Source organism: Notechis scutatus, chromosome 1, assembly GCF_049901735.1.
Source record: "Notechis scutatus isolate UNSWTSFEM ecotype Mainland chromosome 1, rNotScu1.2, whole genome shotgun sequence".
Taxonomy (NCBI): domain Eukaryota; kingdom Metazoa; phylum Chordata; class Lepidosauria; order Squamata; family Elapidae; genus Notechis; species Notechis scutatus.
Genome location: NC_142009.1, coordinates 251220416 through 251242608, shown reverse-complemented (window position 1 = coordinate 251242608; position 22193 = coordinate 251220416). Strand labels below are relative to the sequence as shown.

Genomic DNA, 22193 nt, shown 5'->3' with positions numbered 1-22193 from the left:
TGTTTTAGAACATTTTAGAATGAGGCTTTGTAGGGGCAATACAGAAATGACCAATAATTTCATTTATACCGGCTCCCCTCCAGGGTTTCCATAAGGAGTCAGGATTTAATAACTCTTAAAAGATAACAGGGTTTCAGTAAAAAGAATAATAATCAAATATTTAAACTAAAAAAAGAATATATTGTTGTTGCACTCTCCTGTAAACTTCCCATTTTGTTTTATTGGTTTCATTATTCTGATGTAAATCAGATTCAGTTTTATTCTAAAAAATAAAAATGACATAAAACAAAGTAGTTTATATGGCTTGGCATGTTTAATTTTCTATGCAGTTGCACAAAGTTGACTATATGTTTCTATCAAAGAAATGATCTGAAATGAGCTTCTACCGGCCAATCGAAGTGGCTGGTGACTGCCCTTGGGGAGCTTCCATCGCCCGAAAAAACCTGCCTCATGGCGAGGGGATGCGGGCAGCCACACCTCACCCCAAAGCGGCTGGTGACTGCCTTCGGGGAGCTTTCATCGGCCAATAGAAGCGGCCTCGCGGTGAGGGGAGTGTGCGTGGGCGCTCGCCCCGAGGCCGCTTCTACCAGCCAATCGAAGCAGCTGGTGATTCTGCCTTCGGAGAGCTTCTATCGGCTGATGTTCTATCGGTAGTAGATTGGGGTATTCTAGCCTAGGCAACCTGCAGGGCACTCCTAAAGGCAAGTTTTCTTCCCACCCCCCGCCCTTCTCCCCATTTCTCTTCACCTCGTGTAGTTCTAACGAATGATGTGAGAAATGGCAGGGAAACGCATGGTTTAAATAGGCCTAAATTTTAGATGCGGGGCTTAATGTCACCTCATGCCTTGAAATCATGCTGGGCCTTCCTATTGGTGGAGGCCGTATTGTTGGAGAAACACGGTATACATAAATGAAAGTGGTGCGTGTCTCTGGCCTAGTGTAAGGCATCCAGAAAGTATCCATGATATCAATCACTCCGAGACATTTTCTCTCCAATTGTTTTATTTAGAAACAGATCTGGCATGTCAAAGGCAATTTCCCAAAGTGAAAATTTTTCGCGCATTACACAGAATCCACCTTCTCTCCTCCCACTTCTACACTTCATAAATCACGAGAACTAATTAACTGCCACTGGAATTTCCTAATACAGCATACAGAATAACCTTGAACTTTTCAACTCCTCCAATTCTCTTTAAAAAAATGTGGCAGCTGAATATCAAAGCTGACAGGCGTCCCCCCTTGAAAACTCATCCTCCTAAAAGAAAAGAAAAAAAAAACAGATACAGGGGTTAACACATTGTCCTTAACCCTCTCTCCCCCCTTCACGAGGACCCTTCGGTTTGTGTGGAAAATCCTTATGGAATTGGTTAACCAATTGATCAGCATGAACATCCCAACTCTTTACCCAACTAGCATCTGAGACGGGGTATACTTTCCATAAGACCAAATATTGAAATCGGCCACGATGTAATCTAGAATCTAGAATTTTTTGAATCTCATAATGTGTTTCCCCTGTACCGTTAACAGTTTAGGGGGGGATTCGAATATGGCCTTAAAGAGTATTTGGTCCGGCCTGGGTCGTGGTTGTGGAGGTGGCAGAGGCCAGGCCCCTGCAGGTTGTACTGGAATGAAAGGAACTGGCCTGGTGGCGTACTTAGGCTGGGTAGGCCCCCTGTATCCTGGCTGGGTGGTGCCTCTCTGTAATAGGGGTCCCTGTGGCCTCGCTGCCAGTTGGGGCTGCTTTTGTGGTTGCCAGGAGGAAGATGGGTGTGGCCTGGTTCCCTGGTCAGATGGAGGGGAAGTGGCTTCTGTCTGCTGTCTGGGCAACCCCCCTTCATACCAGGGCTGTGTTGGTGCTGGCTGCCATTGGCATTGAATCCACCCCTGGCCTGGATAAAATCCCCACCCTGGAGGGATACTCTCTGCAGGGGGCAAAATTCCTTCTGGAAAATGAGGGGATTGCCTGGGGGGCTGCAACATACCTATGTCAGATTGATGCTTCTTTCTGGCTTCCACCAACTGGCATCTGTATAGTCTCCTCATTCCTCACGATACTTGGTGAATATAAGTGATCTCAAACTTCCACCCGTCCAAACAGACTGTGAGACCAAACCTGTCACCTTTAAATTCTGGAATTATTGATGTAAATCTGCCCTTGATGAACTTCCAGGAATAATCTGGGGGTTGTCTTCTTGAGAGAAATCTGACCCCAATTGTCTCTCTTTCCTCCAATCTGACAGAATAGCCATATGCCTGGGGCTAGAGAAAGATTCCTCTTCAGACAGCTGGGTTACATCTGGATTATAACAACTTCTTGAGTTGAAACGCTTCGGTATAGCTCCCAAATCTCTTTCTCCTACTGCCATCCTGAAAGCATCCATCATCTCCTCCAAACAAGGGCTGGCAGGTTCAATTAATGCTCCGGAGGGAGGGCCCCCCCACACTCCCCCCTGCACATCTCCAACTTCGGTTGATTGTTGATCTCTCTCCATTTCTGGGAAAAGAACTTTAGGGTATCAGCCAACCCTTTCAAAAAATAAAAAGTCACTTTGGGAAATAAATGTAAGGCATCCAGAAAGTATCCATGATATCAATCACTCCGAGACATTTTCTCTCCAATTGATTTATTTAGAAACAGATCTGGCATGTCAAAGGCAATTTCCCAAAGTGAAAAATTTTTGCGCATTACACAGAATCCACCTTCTCTCCTCCCTTCTCCCCTCCCACTTCTACACTTCATAAATCGCGAGAATCAATTAACTGCCACTGGAATTTCCTAATATACCATACAGAATAACTTTGAACTTTTCAACTCCTCCAACTCTCTTAAAAAAATGTGGCAGCTGAATTTCCTGTGTTTGTAGCTGCCCTCACTATCCCTGTTTCCAGTCACATTTAATCAATCTAAATTATATTCTGTTTTTCATATGCATAAAGAGCAGCCAAAATAGGCAAATTTGAATGTTTTGCTTCCTTTTGAATGTATTATTTTTTATTTTTTATTTTAGACTGGCAAAATATAATGCTAAATGAAGTAATTGGAGCACTACTTTAATTTACCCCGAATGTTCAAGGTCAAAAACTTGAACTGAAAGACAGTTGGAAAAATTAAGGTAGTGATAATTCAATTCAACTCAATGTATTGTATTTGATTTGGTCTTTTCTTTGGTCTTTTTTTTTTGTTACATGTGCAGTTAGACACACGGAGACACAAAAACACATTGTACACACATTTCGTAATGTCTATGTTTGTTTTTTGTTTATTTTGCAGGTATTTTGTAGACTACTTTTTATTGGTGTCTAGCTTCCTGTCACTGTCTTGTACTACATTTTGTTGAAGCAGCATCTCTTTCCCTTCATCTTCTGATCATCTTACAGGGCATGGGTGTCAAACTCGATTGCGTCACGTGACGTATCGTGATGTTTTTTGCCTTTGTAGAGCCGGGGTCAGCGTGGCCTGCATGTGACGCTGACGGCCCGGAGGCCGTCAGTTTGACAGGCCTTTGTAGGGCAAAGTTCAAAGGCTGTTTTGTAGAACCAATACTGTCATTGCTCCAATACAAAATAACACCAACTGTATTTAGCATTTTTAAAATATATATACAGGATAATGAAACAATTACAAATAATGTTATTATCCTTGATTAGAGGAATTGCAATAATAAATGCTTCTTTGAGGGTAGTTCCTCCACCTCTTAAAGACATTGGGTTTTATCCTTTTTGTGAAGTTGGCCTTCAGTTCCAAAGTGTCTTGAAGGAAACAGAATAACAAAGTTTTAAGGGACCTTGGAGGTCGTCTATTTCAACCCCCTGCTCAAGCAGGAGACTATAAAATTTCAGACAAATGTTATTCAATCCTTTAAAAAAACCTCTAGTTATAGAACACCCACAACTTCTGGAAGTAAGCCATTCCACTTATTAATTGTTCTCACTGTCAGGAAATGTCTCCTTAGTTCTAGGTTGGATCTCTCTTCGAAAAGTTTCCATCCATTACTTCTTGTCCTACCTTCCATTAGACCAACCCCCTCTTTGTAACAGATATTGGAAGACTGCTATCATGTTACCCCTAGACTTCTCTTCATTAGATTAGATATACAAAAGTTCCTGCAACCATTCCTAATGTTTTACCCCCAAGCCACAAATATATTGGTTGCTGTTCGCTGCACTCTTTCCAGAGTCTCGATATCGTTTTTGTATTGTGGTGACCAAAATTGGACGCAGTATATTCCAAGTTGATCTTACCAAGTTATTATAAAGCGGTACTAACATGTCATGGGATCTTGATTCTATCCCTCGTTGATGCAGTGTAGGACTGCATTTGCTTTTTTTGCGGCAGCAGCATACTGATGGCTTATATGTAAGTGGTTGTCCATTAGGACTCCTAGATAGCCTCCCACAGTTCATCCTGTTGAGCCATGTACCACTATTCTATACCTGTGTATTTTTCTTGCCTAAGGGTATACCTTACATTTCACACCACCAAACTGTATTTTGTTGGGTAGGGCCTGGTATTTAAATCTGTTTATATCCTTCTGTATCTTGAACCTATCTTCTAAAGTGTTGGCTATTTCCTGTAGCTTGGTGTCTGCAAATTTGATGAATTCCCCTTTTATCCTATCATCTAAAGCATTTATAAAATGTTGTAGAGTGCTGGGCCTGACACAGAACCTTGGGCTACTCCCCTGCATGCTTTCTTCCATTGAGGACTGTACATTGAGTGCAATTGGTCAGCCAGTTATGAATCAATCTGATGATGATGTTGTCTATCCCACATTTTTCTATCTTACGAACAAGTAGGTTGTGGTCCATTTTGTCAAATTCCTTACTGAAGTGCAAGTATATTAAGTTCCTTCCAACTCTGTTATTCTGTTACCTTCTTCCCTAACAGATCATTTGGGACATTTAAATAACATTTGATATATAGTGATAATGGAAGATACTGGTGAGGAAATTTCTCCTAGTAATATCATCATTTCTTGTTGCCTTAAAACCTTTAAAGCTTTAAACAGGATTTTTTAGTTGTAATTTAACAATTCTTGTTCCATATACACAGTTTGAGCAGCAAAGTCAAAAAATTTGGGAGGCAGTTTAGCTATTTTCTATAATTGGCTAAACATGTGAAATTCAAGTTTAAAAGATTGATATATTTATAACAAGCACAGTTTTCACGTGCCACTTTATCTCTTTTCTTCTTTCCTCTTTTTAATGAATGAACCTCTTGTATTCTTAGGGCAATATATAAACTGTCACAGCATGAAATCAATTTTATGCCTTGATTCATTCTAAAACTGAGTATTTCTAGCACATTAGTATTGCAATCAGAAACATTAATAGCAGACAGGACTACAAAGGCATATTCTGTTCCATGGTAATGTAGTTTATTTCTCCTTCTGCCTTGTAGGTTATAAAACCCTGTTTATTCTTAAATTTATTATCTTATACTTAAAAGAATAAATTAGTTTCTTCCTTTTTTTCAGCCTCTGTGGTCATGCTGCCACTAAGAAAGATTATTCATGCTTACTTGATTCAGGTGGGCTTTTTGCAAGCTTCCCCACTAGTCTGGGGAATGTGGTACATTGAGGTCTATTCATTGGCTTCTAACATAGACAGGCTTTTATTACCTAGTGTTTTATTGCAGCCAAATCCTAGGTCTCCATGCAGTTGTAGGCACTGTGCTTATTCTTTAAAATCAAGAAAGGTTATCACCTACCTTAATCCATGCAATTGTGTGGATTAGGGACACCAGTGTTCCCCAGGATTCTCAAAGAGGATCCTGGAAAATTCTTGTTTCTTCTTTTTTGCTGTTCTTACTGAATTCTCTTGGGACTCAGTAAGGATTTGCATCTGAAATGGGCAACCTGGAGCTTTTCTCAATGAAGACATCAGATCAAAGTTCAGTTAGTCAAGGCCTTTCTAAAACATTAAGGGGGTTTGGGCTTACACAATAAAAAGATGAGCTCTGGCAGAGATTGCAGTAAAAACATTCTATCAGTAATCCGGATAAAGAATAGATTATAGGGCAAAGAACAGCCCTTGTTTAAATTGCTTTAAGAAGTCGAAAACTAAATAAATTGGAACTTGTGGTTTATTTTGCACAAGGCACATATTTGGTTTTAGTTTGCTTAGTATTTAGAATTGGTCTATCATATGACCGTATTTACTGTAATAGTTCAGAAAACATCTACGATATTCAAGTAATTTTTAATATGTAATACTTTGTCCTAAAATATGAATGGTTAGTTTAAAAATCATTTTTACTATTATATTTGTCTTTTAAAACATACTGAGTTTTATATTCTTTTAATTAAGTAATAATTAGCTTCTTCAGTCATTTTGTTTAAAAAGTACAATTTTCAATTTTGATTTGCTACTTTTTAAAATCCATAACAAATATAAGTATTTAACACAAACAGAATTTCTAAAATTAATTATACGAATATTTGGTGTTCTTTATATATGAATAACCTTCCTACCCACCCCACACATAGTAGGTGGGAGGAAAGACATATACCGAAAAGGCGATATTGAAAAATATTAAACTATATCAAACAGTATACTCTTACCACACCCCACTCCAAACCCCTTTAATTTAAAGAGAAAGCTAATATAACTGTTTATTATTATTCTGTACAATATCAACATTTTTAAAAAATCATAATCATATGAAGTAACTGCTAATTAATTAACTGAAACTTGTTTCAGGTTCATATGTAGGGTAACCATTGTTCTCATTTGTTTGAAAAATATTAGTACAAGAATACAAAATGCAAACTGGAGGTCCTTAGAAATTTCATTAATATATCTGTTCAGTGGGATATCTCACTAATTTTTAAAAAAGAAATCTGAATATAATATATTGTTTTGCAATTCATTTTATAAATTAAAATATAATACATTGCAAAGGAAAAGTACAGTTTTAATCCAGTTATGAGTATTATACTGAGAACAATCAAACACTTTGATGTTATATTCCAACAGATTGCATCAGAGCGGGAGCCTTTTCCTTCAGTTTCTCTGAAAACTAGTTTCCTCAAACTCTTTTCTTTTTTATTTCTTGTAAAGGCTACTATTTTAAGAATTTATTTCTGGATTCCTGTTCCTTCCCATTCCTGTTTTATCCCATTTCTTTTAGATTAAGTCTTTCAAATGTGTGAAAACTTTCTCCCTGTAAGTCATTACAGAGGCATTTTGGCTGAAGAGCAGTGTAATGTTTTAAATGTGGAATTCTTGGTGCTCTGAGCTAGATGGTTTTTTTGCAGACATGTCATTACCGTACTATGTAACATCATCAGCTCAATGCTTTAAGTAACATATCTACAGTAGATAAGCTAGCATTTAACAGTATCAATTCCTTCTTTCTGCAGCAACCCAGGCAAGCCCCACTTTTTTCTACTTTTTTTTTTTTGCTCCAGAGCAGATGCAAGTAAAGGAAAACAGGGGAAAATCTCATTGTGCAACGAAAACTTTGTTCAGAAACATAAGCTGAAGCCTATAAAATATGTCCAACACTCGAAGTTGTGTATATATAAATATCAATATGTGGTTAAGAACAATTTTAGTAATAATCACATAGTCATTATTATCAAATTTGAGAGTATGTATTCTGGCATAATTTTAACACTTTTTTACTGAAGCACTGATAGTTTTTAGTCTTCTACATGGAAGATTCTTACTCTTTTAAATGGGTGTTTGATTCTATCAAGCTGACAGCAAAGTGCATGTATGTTAAGAAGAGTAAACTATGCTGACCACTGAAGCAGGGTTGATGTGATTTTTATAATATATATACAGCTTTATAATATTATCCTGTAGTAATAGACGTGTACATTTGATAATTGGTGAAATCCTTCCTTAGCTGGGGAGTCAGTTCAGGAGATTCTAGTTCCATGATGGCAAGCCATTTGTCCTGGCATGCAAGCTGCAGGCAAACTTACCTCACTGCACATGCGTGCGCCTCCCAGCTGATTTTCGGCTGATTTGAGGCCTTTTCGGCCTCCCAGGCTTGAGGAAACCTCGACAGCCAGAAAGATAGGCCTGTTTCATCACTTCCTGTATTTCTGGAAATACCGGAAGTGATGAAACGGGCCTATTTTTCAGGCTTCAGAGGCTTTCCTCAAGCCTGGGTGGCCGAAAAAGGCCTCAAACAGGCCAAAAATCAACTGGGAGATGCAGTGCAGGTAAGGGGGCATGCGCAAGCACAGGGGGCATGCGCATTGCCTTCTGGGTGCTGGCATGCGAGCGCACATGAGCAAGCACACGCACGATTTTTGGCACAGGAGCCCAAAAGGGTTAGCCACCACTGTTCTAGTTCATTGTTACTGGAGAGCATTTGCTATCTATGATTCTATGTTTCAGAAGGAATATATACATTACAGTGATAGCTTTGTTAGAAAGTTGGGACATAAATTTGCTTAGGTTGTATCTTACTTGAATGTTAAGAATTAGTAAGGAATTAAAATATTTATCAATCAGATTTATAAATCTGCTCAATGCATAACAATTCTGGCCCGCACACAAATTAAAGCACAATACAATAATGGAAAAAAGATGATAACCCTGGGACCCACATACCCAACACATTGATATAATTCATTCAAAAGACTAATATTCTTGTAGGAAAAGAGCCAGGTCTTCAAAGTTCATCTAAAATTCAGCAAGGTTGGGGCTACATGAAGCTACAGAGGCTTATTATTCCTGAGATCAGCAACAGTTTTAAAGATAGAACCTAGAACATGGCCATTCTGTCAGATCATATTAACAAAGACAGTGGCAGAGAGGTGATTCCTCAGCTAGCCAGGGCCTAAATCCAGTTTTGTAGACTAATATAAATATACAGTCATGTAAAAAGAAAATACATCCTCTTTTTGGGTTCCGTGGTTTTACATATCAGGACATAGTAAAAATCATCTAGTCCTTAGCTGTTCTTAAAAGTAGGTAAATACAACCTCAGATTAACAACAATACATGACATATTTATTTATTTTATTTATTTGTCAAGTGATTATAAGGTAACAGGTATAAGTATAAACATAGTTATGAATGCATGAAATGGATACATATAAGGGGAAAAAAACAGTAGGACAGGGACGGTAGGCATGTTGGTGCACTTATGCACACCCCCTACAGACCTCTTAGGAAAGGGATGAGGTCAATAGTAGACAGTCTAAGGTTAAATTTTGGGGGGTTTGGGGAAGAAACCACAGAGTCAGGTAGAGTATTCCAGACATTGACCACTCTGTTGCTGAAGTCGTGTTTTCTGCAATCAAGTTTGGTGCGGTTTACCTTGAGTTTGTATCTATTGTGTGCTCTTGTATTGTTATGGTTAAAGCTGAAGTATTCATTGACAGGTAGGACATTGCAATATATGCAATAAATTTTATGTACTATACTTAGATCGGACCGAAGGCGGCATAGTTCTAGGTTGTTTAGGTCTAGAATTTAAAGTCTGGTGGCATAAGGTATTCTACAACGAGTAGAGGAGTGGAGAACTCTTCTTATGAAATATTTCTGGACTTTCTCAACTGTATTAATATCAGATACTTAACGCGGGTTCCAGACTGATGAGCTGTATTCAAGTATTGGTCTAGCAAATATTTTGTATGCTCTAGTTAGTAATATGATACTAACAGAGAAAAAGCTACATAGGATTAATTTAACAACTCTTAATGCCTTTTTGGCTACGTAGTTACATTGGGCTCTAGATCTTTAGATCATTTGATATGAGTACTCCAAGGTCCTTGACAGAGTTTGGATCATCAACAAGGTCTTGACTATTCAGCTTGTATTTTATTTTCTGTTTGTTTTGGGTTTTTTTTTGTTTTTGTCAATATGTAAGACAGAGCATTTATTTGTTGAGATTTGAAGTTGCCATTTGTTTGACCATTCTGATACATAGTCAAGGTCTTTTTGAAGGGTAGCAGTATTGTCGGTGGTGTTGAATAGCTTTACATCATCAGTGAAAACACTAGGGGTGTCATAGTCAAGGCCTGTGGGCCATATCCGGCTTGTAGGGTGCTTAGATCTGGCCCACAGGACACCCTGGAAACAGCCAAGGATCGGTCCACGGTGCCTCTGCCAGGGAAAATGGACCTCCTAAGCTCCATTTTCATTGGCAGAGCACTCAGACCAACACAGACACCCTGACATGAGTAACATTGAGCTGGCCATGCCCACCCAGCCCCCTGAGGTCAAACACAAGCCTGATGCGGCCCTCAATCAAATTGAGTTTAACATCCCTATATTACACTGTTTTATCATTTATTTTACAAAAAGAAAGCAAAATGGGGAAACGTGTGGAAAACTGAGCACGCCCTTATAGCTTCCATCAGTAAGAAGAGTCTAAGTAGCAGCCAGGTGCTGCTAATCAAGTGCCCTTGATCAATTTATTATCAGCAAGTGTGACTACATCTATAAAAGCCAAAGTTTTAAAACTGTGCTGGTCTCCAGCATTATGTGTGTTAACATAATGCCAAAGAAGAAAGACATCAGCAATCATCTAGAGCAGTAATTGTTGCTGCCCATCAATTTGGGAAGTGTTATAAGGCCATTTCCAAACAATTTAAAATCTGTCATTCTACAGTGAGGAAGATTATTCAGAAGTGGAAAACATTAAAGACAGTTGCCAATCTTCCCAGGAGTGGATGTCCCAGCAAATTCATCCCAAGGTCAGAACATGCAATGCACAGAGAAACTGCAAAAACTCCAAGAGTTACATTTTAGACTCAGGCCTCAGTTAGTATGCTAAATGTTAAAGTTCATGACGGTACTGTTAGAAAGAGATTGAACAAGTATTGTTTGTTTGGAAGGCTGGCCAGAAGAAAGCCTCTTTTCTCTAAAAAGAATATGGCAGCATATGTTAGATTTGCAAAGTTGCATCTGAATAAATCACAAGACTTCTGGAACACTGTCCTTTGAACAGATGAGATCAAAATGGAGATGTTTGGCCATAATGCACAATGCAAAAGCCAAACACAGAATATGTTTGGCCATAATGCAAAAGCCATAATGCAAAAGAATAGAACAAGCATTTCATACCAACTGTCAAGCATGGTGGTGGAGGAGGGATGATGATTTGGGCTTGTTTTGCAGGCACAGGACCTGAAAATCTTGCAGTTATTGAGTCAACCAGGACAAGGCACGAAGGTCACATAGCGTGGAGTTCAAATCCCCTTTAAAGCTCCACATTTCCCCTCACCCATCAAACGACAAATGCCCCTCCCCATAGCCTCTCCTTAAATCTCAGTTCCCAGGAGTGCCTTGTGAAGAGGGGCGGTGTGCTCTCCTCCCAAGTTGTCAGGTTGGCCTACTCTGTTCCTGCCTTCTCTCCACTCTCCCTGCATGGGGATCAGGATCTTGCCTTCTCTCCACTCTCCATGCTTGGGGATCAGGAGCTCATCACCTTTAGCTCTGTCGCCCCTCATATCCATTGCTTGCCCTCTCTCGATCATCCTGCTCCCGTTCCTCCCTGCTAACAAGCCATCCCAATACTGAATGGCCCTGGGCTGACATGGCCTGCTCTTCCCCACATTCCTCCGAAGCCAATGAAACGGCCCCTTCAATCTCCATTGACTCCAGGTCTGGCTCATCTTCCTCCGCAAATTCAGGCTCCGACAGGGGCATGACACATGAACTCCTCTATATACCAAAGTATTCTATAGTCAAATGTGAAAGTTTGTCCAACAGCTAAAGCTTGGCCGATACTGGGTCATGGAACAGAACAGTAATCCCAAGCACAGTAGCAAATCTACAAGAGAATGACTAAAAAAGAAAAGAATCAAGAGTTTCAATGGCCCAGTTAAAATCCAGACCTCAATCCAATTGAAATGCTGTAGTGGGACCACGAGAGCTGTGCATAAATAAATGCCCACAAACCTGAAAACTGAAGCAATATTGTAAACAAGAATGGGATGAAATTTTCCACAGCAATGCAAGAGACTGATCATACATAAAGTCATACCTAAAATGATTACTTCAAGTTATTGCTGCTAAAGATGATTCTACAAGTTATTGAATCATAAGATGTACTTAGTTTTTCACACATGACTTCTCCATTTTGGTTTCCTATTTTTAAAATAAATGATGTGTAAAATGTGATGTGTTGTTGTTCATCTGAGATTGTAGTTACCTACTTTTAAGAACTGCTAAGGACCAGAAGATTTTTACTATGCTCTAATATGTAAAATCAGAGAATTCAAAGAGAGTGTACTTTCTCTTTTTATTTGACTGTATGTGCACAATTCTTTTTCTTTTCAATCTTTTTGTTTGTCTGGGTTTATAAAAAACGCTGACTTGAATATGTCAGCATCTCATCACAGAAAAGTACATTAAAATAGCTATAATAAGCTTTCTATTTAAGCCTACTATACTGTATTAGATTATCACTGTCAGTAATAAATATTACATATTGTAAACCTCCTTAGGAGTTTTGAAATATCTTAGCTCTGAACAATCCTGAATGAAACAGGTTCAGCATCAGATTCAAGTAGAATGTCCTCAACTTACAACCACAAATGAACCCAAAATTTCTGTTATTAAGTGAGACATCTGTTAAGTGAGTTTTGCCCAATTTTACGATCTTTTTTGCCACAGTGGTTAAATGAATCACTTAATAAATTATAAGTTGATAAATTAGTAACCCAATTGTTAAGTGAATCTGGCTTCCCCATTGACTTTGCTTGTCAGAAGGTCACAAAAGGTGATCGCATGACCTTGGGACACAGCAACGGTCATAAGTATGAACCAGTTGCCAAGCATCTGAATTTTAGCACATGATCATGGGGATGCTGCAGATGTTGTAACTTGGCCATAAAAATGGCCATAAGTCACTTTTTTTCAGTGCTGTTGTAACTTTGAATGGTCATTAAATGAACTGTTATAAATCGAGAACTACTTGTAGATGGCTTTGATTACCCAGATTCATGATGAACCCTAACAATTAGATGTCACTAGACCACTTTGGCCTTTTAAAATCATTGACAAATTGTATAATATATGCTATTCTTCAGAGAATAACATTCATTGTATTTCACAGGTAACCCACATACCCTTTTCAAAATTTGGACACTACTTTGATTTATCTAAAACAATGGCTCCAGAACTAATCCAAAATATTAAATGGGATGGTTTTTTTATTCTTGAAGAACCAGGCTTGGATATTGATGAAAAGTCATGGTGAGTTCACAATTCTTGGGCCGATAAGAAGGCTAATTATAAAAATATATTGACTGGCCAAGAACACAAGTAAAACACTTCACAGTTTGCCAGTATTTTCACTCTATGTTGACTACACCTCTTAATTGCAGAAAACTGGGTTTGAAAAAAATGCAGTCTTGTTAATTTATTGATAGATACTCTTTTTCTCCTTGCCCAGAACGTGCTAATATGATTAACTCTCCTAACTAGCCAACTGTAATATTTGTTATAGCCTACTTTAAAGATTTGACTCACTGTTAGACAACAAATTAAAAATAAGGAAAACCCTATTAATATAATACACACAGAGTTTGATTGTTAGAAATACTTTTATGTTAGTATCAGTATGTAAGTATGATATATGGGAAGGAATGAAGGAATAGGAATTATGTGGAGGAAAAAAAGAGCTGATTGTAGCAATCACTCTGAAGGAAAGAGATATAGTTCTGGTGGAGAATTTGCTTTCCCCGAGCTATATCAAATGCTGCATTTTTGGTGGGGATGAATGCTTCGAATTAATGGAATTACAACTATTGAGATGTGAAGAAAAAACACTCATGGACAACCTGACTTACAATCTGGTCTGTAAACTACCCAGAGTCATTTCATCAGGGAGATAAGGCATATAAATTTAATTAATTAATAAAGTATGTCGTGTGTAGGTTTTTTTCATCTCAGTGAACTTAGCCATTAAAACATTAAGTTGCCTCCACCTGATATGTTTTAGCTACCTGGTTGTATAACAACAGTAGTTGGAGCCAGAATCATAAAATAAAGGCTGTGGAGATCTGCATGCAGAAAAGGAACTATTAGTTCAACTCTGAGTTTCAAAACTCTCTCCAGATCTAGAGAGTTCCCACATTTATGTCTGAAAGGAATAGCACTTCCACAAGCATAGCTAATACACAATGTATAATCCTCCAGGGGTTACTGTGATAACTTCACAGAAATTTGGAAGTGCTGTGGGAATTGCAGAACTGAGGCTGGAGTATTCATCTATCTTCTAGGTAGTAGATTTAGATAAGCCTATTCAGGTCAATAATGACATGAATTCACTTGCTTTATTGAAGTAGCTCTCCATAGCTCATTGGTGAACTAAAGTGCTGGAAATACAGCAACTAAAAACAACCAGAATAGTTGTTTTATCTGCCGCCACACTGAGCATTTGTTAACTTGTTTAAAGACATTTACTTCTTATCTCTTACATTTGTAAAATGTTTAAATGTTTCAGCTAATATAAAAATATATTAAATAATATTCTGATTCTCTCTTTAGTAATAAGGCATGTGCTTACACCAGACTACTTCATTCTATTCAGAAAGTCATTCTTCAACAAGGATATAATGGGTCCACTTTGCAGGTATTAAACTTTCTTCATATATTTAGAAGCATAAGATACACACATTTTATAATGTCTGAATGGATGATTCAGCAACAAATATGTTTGATTCCAAGGACTGATAACAATTTCATATTACTTGTTTTTCAATGACAACTTACAGTATGAGAGTTCATGGATGATACTTACATTTTTCATTTATATACTGTATATTTGTGGTTGGGAAAAAATACAAATGTTTAGTGCATAAAGGGTTAACTTTACTATCTCATTCTCTTAAAAATATGATACTGCTAATCTCTAGCAGTTGAACCTTTGATCAATTTCTCCTTACAATTTTACATTCTTTCTCTGGTTTTATTTATTTATTTTTGTATTTGTCAAGCAGAATTTTCCTGTTTAATTTAATTCTCAGCTTACACGTAGCTTTATGGGTAAGCAGGTTTTTCCTTTAGAAGTAGCAGTGCCCTTCTGGATAAGTAAATTGGTCCCTGACAGGCACCTCTGCTTTGGTTGCCATAGCAACAGGCATGTCGTAACAGTTCTCCTAGTACAGCATGTTGAGCTGTTCCTCCAAACATGATGACAGGTCCTTTGGAAGCAGAAATTCATAGAATATTAGGAGCAACTGCACCAAAGCGACAGGAAAATACTGACAGCAGATAGCAAATAAGATATTTCTGGAAAAGAGGTAGGTTTGTTTGTTTTCCCTTGATACTGCAAAAGAGATAAAAAGAGTATTTAAGTATAGTCTCTCAGTTGTTAACTAAATTATGTCATCTGAATTTTAGAAGAAAAAAACATACTCTTAGCCTGGTTCTGTTCCTTAAATTCAGGAGAGTGAGTTTCTTTCCACTTGTATAGGATTATCTTCTTTGACATACCCCAGCCTCAAAGCTCATGAAAAAATCCATTTTTTAGGAATATAATTCAACTTTACACTGAAATCCTTAACTACATTTCCTCCATATGTATTTACTTGAAATCAAAACAGTGCTATTCTTGTGACTGGACATTTTGTCCCATGTAAACTCTGTTAAAGTACACTAGCAGCAATATATTTTCAAGTTTATCCATGTTTGATTGAAGATCATCTTCAGAAAATATCATCTAGAGAGATGTGTAATGTATTATTTATTGCTTTACATTTATACCTCACTTTTGAGGATACTGTAACAGTTCTCCTTCAGCAGTTCACAATCAATATAAAATATTTCAATAAAAATGAAATATTTTATTTATGCATAAACTCCTCCCCCCACGTGTGTGTGTATAAAGATAGATAAATGAAAATTGGGAGGGAATAAGGAATATATTTTCTTCTACTATATTCATTTTATTTATTAGCTTTGTATCAGGTCTTTCCATGAAGTGTGCTCAACACAGTAATGCTGCCAAAAAAGTAAGGTTAAAATCATGATCTGTGTATTCCATATCAAACCTATTTTAGCATTATGAAGAGAAAAATGAAATCTATAGTAGTTAAAATCTGTTCAGGAACAAGCTGGTTTCAGAAGGTAAAGATCCTTTTTTGCAGATGAGTCCTATCAGTGGATAATTTCATTACTTGGTTGGCTTTTTTAAAAAAATATACTTTATATTTCAGAGAGATATTTTAATTATTAAAATTAAGTTATACACCATGTGGTAAACATCAAAAATGTTTTTAATTTTTTTTAAAAAAATCATTTGTTGTAGTTCCCTTTTTTCCTTTACCAGTTAATCTAGAAAACCAGTATAACCGTTTGGACTATAAGTTATATTTAACTGGTTCAAAGATTTAATTAATTTTAATGTATTAATTTGTTATGGTATGCACTTCAAGAATCTTTAGATGGCTTACAAAATCTAAAAACATTAAATTTAAGACAGTTAAAACCCACAGAAATAGGCAGCCTAGACAAAGATAAAATAGTAATATTTATGTATAGATGTTCATTTATTTAAAAGATTTATATGGTTGCCTATCTTAAGTAATAAAAATCAAATATAATTTGTGCGTGTGTATGTTGTATAATCAAAACCAAATATAATTAAATGAATAAATAATTGAAACTAACAGAGTTGGAAAAGATCTCTGAGGTCTTCCATTCCATAACTAAATGTTGGATTAATTAACTTCCAGAAGCAATGTTTTAGTTTTTTTCTTTTAAATGAAACAAATTGCAAGGTAATTTTCAATAACATATTTTATTTATTTTTATTAAATCAATGTATTGATATAATTATTTATAGTCACTTCAAGCACAGTTATTGACATTTTAATGAAACAGTAGTATAATATGTATATTACACCAGACACTTGTAATACGTATCTGTATCCCCAAAAACATCCCAATTGTTTTTTTCTCAATACTGTTTTTATTTAGATATTATTGGAATACTTAAATTGGCCAGCTGGAAAGGCAACTGTGGGTTTTTGTTTGTTTGTTTGTTTTGCATTTATATTTCTTAACTCAGAAGTTACTTTCTCTTCATTGCATATAAAATAGCAAGTTGCCCCAAAGTTAGTTTTTTCTTCTTAAAGTTTCAGGTTCCACTAAAATCCTTTTTCTTTTTTTCATATTTGATAGAAAAAACAAAGGAATGTGTTGAGAATAGGAATTCAGAGCCTTGGTTCAGTATTATGGGGTGATGATATCTGTTGTACTGAAAATCCAGAAAATCTGCACAGCCTCACCAAATTTATGTATGTTCTACGTGGCCTACTGAGAACATCATTATCTGTCTGCATCATCACTGTTCCAACTTATCTGATCCAGGTAGGTTTAATCCAGTTACTATAATCAATCCTGTTAGATAAACAAGGTCAGTGGATTATTGGTAATCAGAACATGCTAGGCTAGGAGAATATGACTCAATGTCCTACTTCAGTGATTCTCAGCCTGTGGTCCGTGGACCATTGAGGGAGTGCGATATCATCATAAGTGGTCCGCAAAGGCTTGGAGAAATGTTATGATTTAAATCTTGAGTTATGTCTTGGGTATCTGTGGCCATGGTCAGTGGCCACAAAAGGTATTTAAAGGGGGTGCGTGGTGAAGAAAAGGTTGAGAACCACTGTCCTATTTTGTGGTGGCCATTTTCGTTTACTAGCAGATAATTTTCAATTTCCTTTTTATTTCGTATAGCCAAATTAAACTGGGGTGGGTTTTTTGTAACATTCTCTAGTACTTCATAATGATTCAGTAAAGAGAATTATTTGTGTAATTCTATCTTGCAGTGGAATTTTTGCTTTCTTCAAATGGCCACTGCAGAAAGCAAAGGCATTCTAAGGAATGATATTGGATCAGCTGCATGGGATGGTCCAGGATAAGGAAATAGGGAAAATGGAAGATGGTGCTGCATTTGTAATGTGCCTTTAATAATTTATTCTGTAGGAATTATTTTTTATCAAACAAAAGATTATTGTTTTCTAAAGAGAGCAATACAAATATTTGGGAATCTACCAATTTAATGAACAATCAAATTTTATGTTTCTGAAACTAGCCCCCCTCTGTCAAAAGATGATATCTTGATTCTGATTCTGTTTTAAGTTTCTGAAATGTTCTCCACTATGTTGGTGATTTGGCTTTATGATCCCATATGTTGTCTTTCTGTTTCTAGACAGGGAATAGGGAATAGTTGTTTTAATAGTTGTGATATGTTTGTTCCATGGGTTGAAACTTAAAGAGTTTCTAGGAATAGTTAAATTTCCAGGACCTCCTCTCTGTTAACACATAACTTAATAGAGTGCTTAAATTGCAGAGCAAGCTGTCATTAGGAGGAGCAAAGCGCCTGAGGTTTTCCTATATTACAGACTACTCAGTTCCCAGAGCCCTGCTGTGTAGTTGTTCCAGTCTCCAAGAAGCCTGTTAAAGAGCTCCCAAGAGCATGTGTCCAGCCCTCCGTGTTAATAGTTAATTGGTGAGGATGGCAAGATGAGAGGACAGCCGAACATGTGGTCTCTCCGTCTCAGGCACTAGTCAGACTTTTTAGTTCTAATAACAGCAGCTGCTCACATTCTCACTACTCAGCTTCTCACAACTCTGTTGCTGGGATTTGTGAGTGGATTAGAAATGTAAAAAAGATCTTTGTCTAAAAGACAAACAATTTCCTTTCCTTCCCTTCTTTTATCTATGCTTCTATTTGTACAGCACTGTATTGTAAAGGTAATAGATTTATTATTTTGGAAGCCTACCTTTCAGGAAAATTCTTTACAAGTCATGTCAGATAATTAAGATAGAATAAAATGAGCAAATTTAGGATCATAGTTTTTTAACATTTAACAGTCAAAATACTGCTAGTATAGTTAGTGCTATATTTCTAAAACAATTTTTAGAAAATAATTTATGTACACTCTTTACATAATCCAATACTTTCACACTTTCTAATCCTGTAAACTTAATCCAGTAATTTCTAGTTTAAGTAATTTATACTATAAAGAAAAATCTATACATAATATGGATTGATAGATTTGTTTTAAGTTATATTCCAAATCATCAACAATTAAAACTAGTTCTTAAAGAAAGAGAAGCTTACAAAAGTAGTTAAACAAAGTATAAGCAAATCCAGATAGAAAATCAGTAACTATAATGACCATAGGAACATAGAGTACAAAGATCAAATTATGTTAGTGATTGTATTAGGTTGTATGATATCTCTTTCAACAAAGTAGCATCTGTTTACTAATTAATACTTTCTTCTTATATTGAGCTCTACCAAATGTACCCTTCAGATGTGTTTTCTTAATAAGGAAAATATACAGTAATGAATCTAGAGCTAGATATTAAATAAATGGAAATTCATCTGGGGATTAGGGACCCTAAGGAAATTTTTGAAGTTGGAAGTCAGTTAGAGATACTTAGAACATGTGGAGCTTTGATAATGTAAACTGTTTCTGGAATTTCCCCTTCCCATTGAAACATCTCAGTTTTAGGGAGATGCTTTTTCTGTAGCTTACAAAAGTATAGTGGAGAAAAGAAGAGGCAGAAAAGCACAAGTATGCAAGACTGACAGGCTATTGATGTTCACAACAATTTGCAAGATGTTTAACAATAATGAATTGGAAATGGAAATTTATATCTTACATCATGTTCTATAACTGTTCAGTTCTGCACTGACCATATAAAATTCATAGTTTATTTGTTGAACCTGTCTCATAAGAAAATGGAATTTGAAAATTATATATTACCAATCTACGCTAAAAAAATAAAATATTTTCAACTCTATTTTTGTGCCTTATTTTTAATTTTATTTATTATCATTATTAAATTATATTAGATTAAAATATATTAAAATGTTATACTTATATTTAATATTTAATATATTCCAAAACTAGTTTTTGAAAAAGATAAATAGCATTTAAATTATTATCTAGCAGTTGATGCATTGTATAATTTCTATGCTGCAACCAGAAAAATCTCATGCTCCTTCAAAAGAAAGCATTAAAATAATTAACTCTCATGAGGACATGACTAGATTTATGATACAGTGGATATAGAAACTCTACAAACCCCTGTTAAAGTGCCAGGTTTTCGAGATGTAAAAAAAAGGATAAATCAGATTTTTTTTCCACATTTAATATAATGCGTATATAAACTGTAGAATTCAGCTGAAATCTTTTAAGTAAGGAAATAAAAACTAGAATAATGCTGCATAATGATGCACACCCTTAAACTAATACTTTGTTGAAGCATCTTTTGATTTTATGACAGCCTTCAATCTTTTGGGTTAGGGGCTTATCCGCATGACACATCTTGCCTTAGGAATCTTTGCCCACTCTTCCTTGAAAAACATTCCAAATCTATCAGAGACATTTCCTGTGCACAGCCTTCTTCAGGTCACCTCACAAATTTTCAATTGGATTCTGATCTGGGCCCTGGTTGGGCCATTTCAAAACTTTGATCTTCTTCTGATGAAATCATTCTGTTGATTTGGAGGTATACTTTGAGTTGTTGTAGAATTAAAAGATGAAATTCCTCTTCATCTTCAACATTTTTAGCAGTGACCTGAAGGTTTTGTGCCAAAATTGACTGATATTTGGAACTGTTCATAATTCCCTCCACCTTGACTAAAGCATCAGTTTCAGCCGAAGAAAAGCACCCCCAAAGCATAATGCTGCCACCACCATGCTTCACTGTGGGTATAGTGTAGTTTTGGTAAATATGCAGTATTGTTTTTGCACCTAACATACTTTTTGGAATTATGACCAAAAAGTTCAGTCTTGGTCTCATCAGGCTATAATACATTTTCCCACATGCTTTTTGTCGGACATGATGTAGGTTTTTGCAAACTGTCACCAGCTTTGGATGATTTCCTTGATAAGAAAATGTTTCCATCCTGCCACCCTACACAGCCCAGACATACGAAGAATCTGAAAGATAGTTGTCACATATAGCACACAACCAAAAGCACCTTTGGTACACAACCAATACTTGCCAGAACTTTTTACAGCTCCTTTAATGTTGTTGCAGACCTCTTGGCAGATCTCATATCAGTTTTCTGGTTTTTTTGAGCTGCGATGGTGCAGTGGTTAGAGTTCAGTACTGCAGGCTACTTCTGCTGATTACCGGCTGCCAGCAGTTTGGCAGTTAGGGTCAAGGTTGCTTCAGCCTTCCATCCTTCCGAGGTGGGTAAAATGAGGACCCAGATTGTTAGGGGCAATATGCTGACTCTGTAAACTGCTTAGAGAGGGCTGTAAAAGCATTGTGAAGCGCGATAAAATTAAGTGCTATTGCTATTGAAGGGACACCCTGTTTTTGCTAATGTCACTATACCATATTTTCTCCATTTGTTAATGACTGTCTTCACTAGTTCCATGGTATATCCAAGGCCTTGGAAAAAATTTTGCATCCTTCCCCTGACTGATACTTTCCAGCAAAGAGATCCTTCGTAAGCTCTTTGCAGACCATGGCTTTTGCTGTAAGAGGCAACCGAATAAATGTTGGAAAAATCCTACTAGAACATCTAAACTTTATATGGGCTTGATCAGAGTCACTTTAATTAATGGCAGGTATGTACTATTATTTACCAACAATTTAAATGTGCTTAGTTAATTCTGAATGTAGCCACATCTCTACTTACAAAAGGGTGTGAATACTTATGCAGCCACATTATTCTAGCTTTTTATTGTTATTTTCCCTTAAAAGATTTCAGGTTGTTTTTCAATTGAATTGTATAGTTTATTTGTTATATTAAAAATATTAAAAAAAATTGAAGTGATTTATCTTGGTCTGTTTTTTTTACATCTCAAAAGCTTGGCATTTTAACAAGGGTGTGTAGACTTTCTATATCCACTATATACTTCTCTTCAAATATTAGTAAAAATGAGCCTTTCATCATTTTACATTAAATAATACAAAATCATAGAAAAATGATGGCATCAATCAGTTTGCTTGTCTTTTTATTGTAATGATCTTCCCTCATATATTTATATCATTATGCCAAGGATAAGCAAATAAACATTTCTCTTAATTAATATTAGACTCCCCCTGATAAATCATATTTGTGATATATTTTTACTAATCTTTTTAATTGAACAGTGAAGAATTATATGGTATATTTGCATGAATGCATCTGAAATAAATGCTGCATCAAACTAGAATGATTTATTCTAACATTAGATTGTTTTCTGGATAATGGATGTGGAAATTGGTGGAAAACTGGATGTGGGAAATGTATGTTC

General features: G+C 36.4%; 1 protein-coding gene across 6 annotated transcripts in view; it reads left to right on the top strand.

The window, feature by feature from the left end:
- Window positions 1–22193, top strand: part of ELP4 (elongator acetyltransferase complex subunit 4) — a 159261-nt gene that overhangs the window by 40204 nt on the left and 96864 nt on the right. For 5 of the 6 annotated variants that reach the window (XM_087951056.1, XM_087951055.1, XM_087951057.1 and 2 more), the window contains 3 exons: window positions 13031–13170; window positions 14467–14551; window positions 17104–17292. In XM_087951056.1, coding sequence (XP_087807182.1) covers window positions 13031–13170; window positions 14467–14551; window positions 17104–17292 — 414 coding nt within the window. Of the gene's footprint in view, window positions 1–13030; window positions 13171–14466; window positions 14552–17103; window positions 17293–18274; window positions 19738–22193 lie in introns of those variants that run through there. The other variant, XM_087951059.1, reaches the window with a different exon arrangement.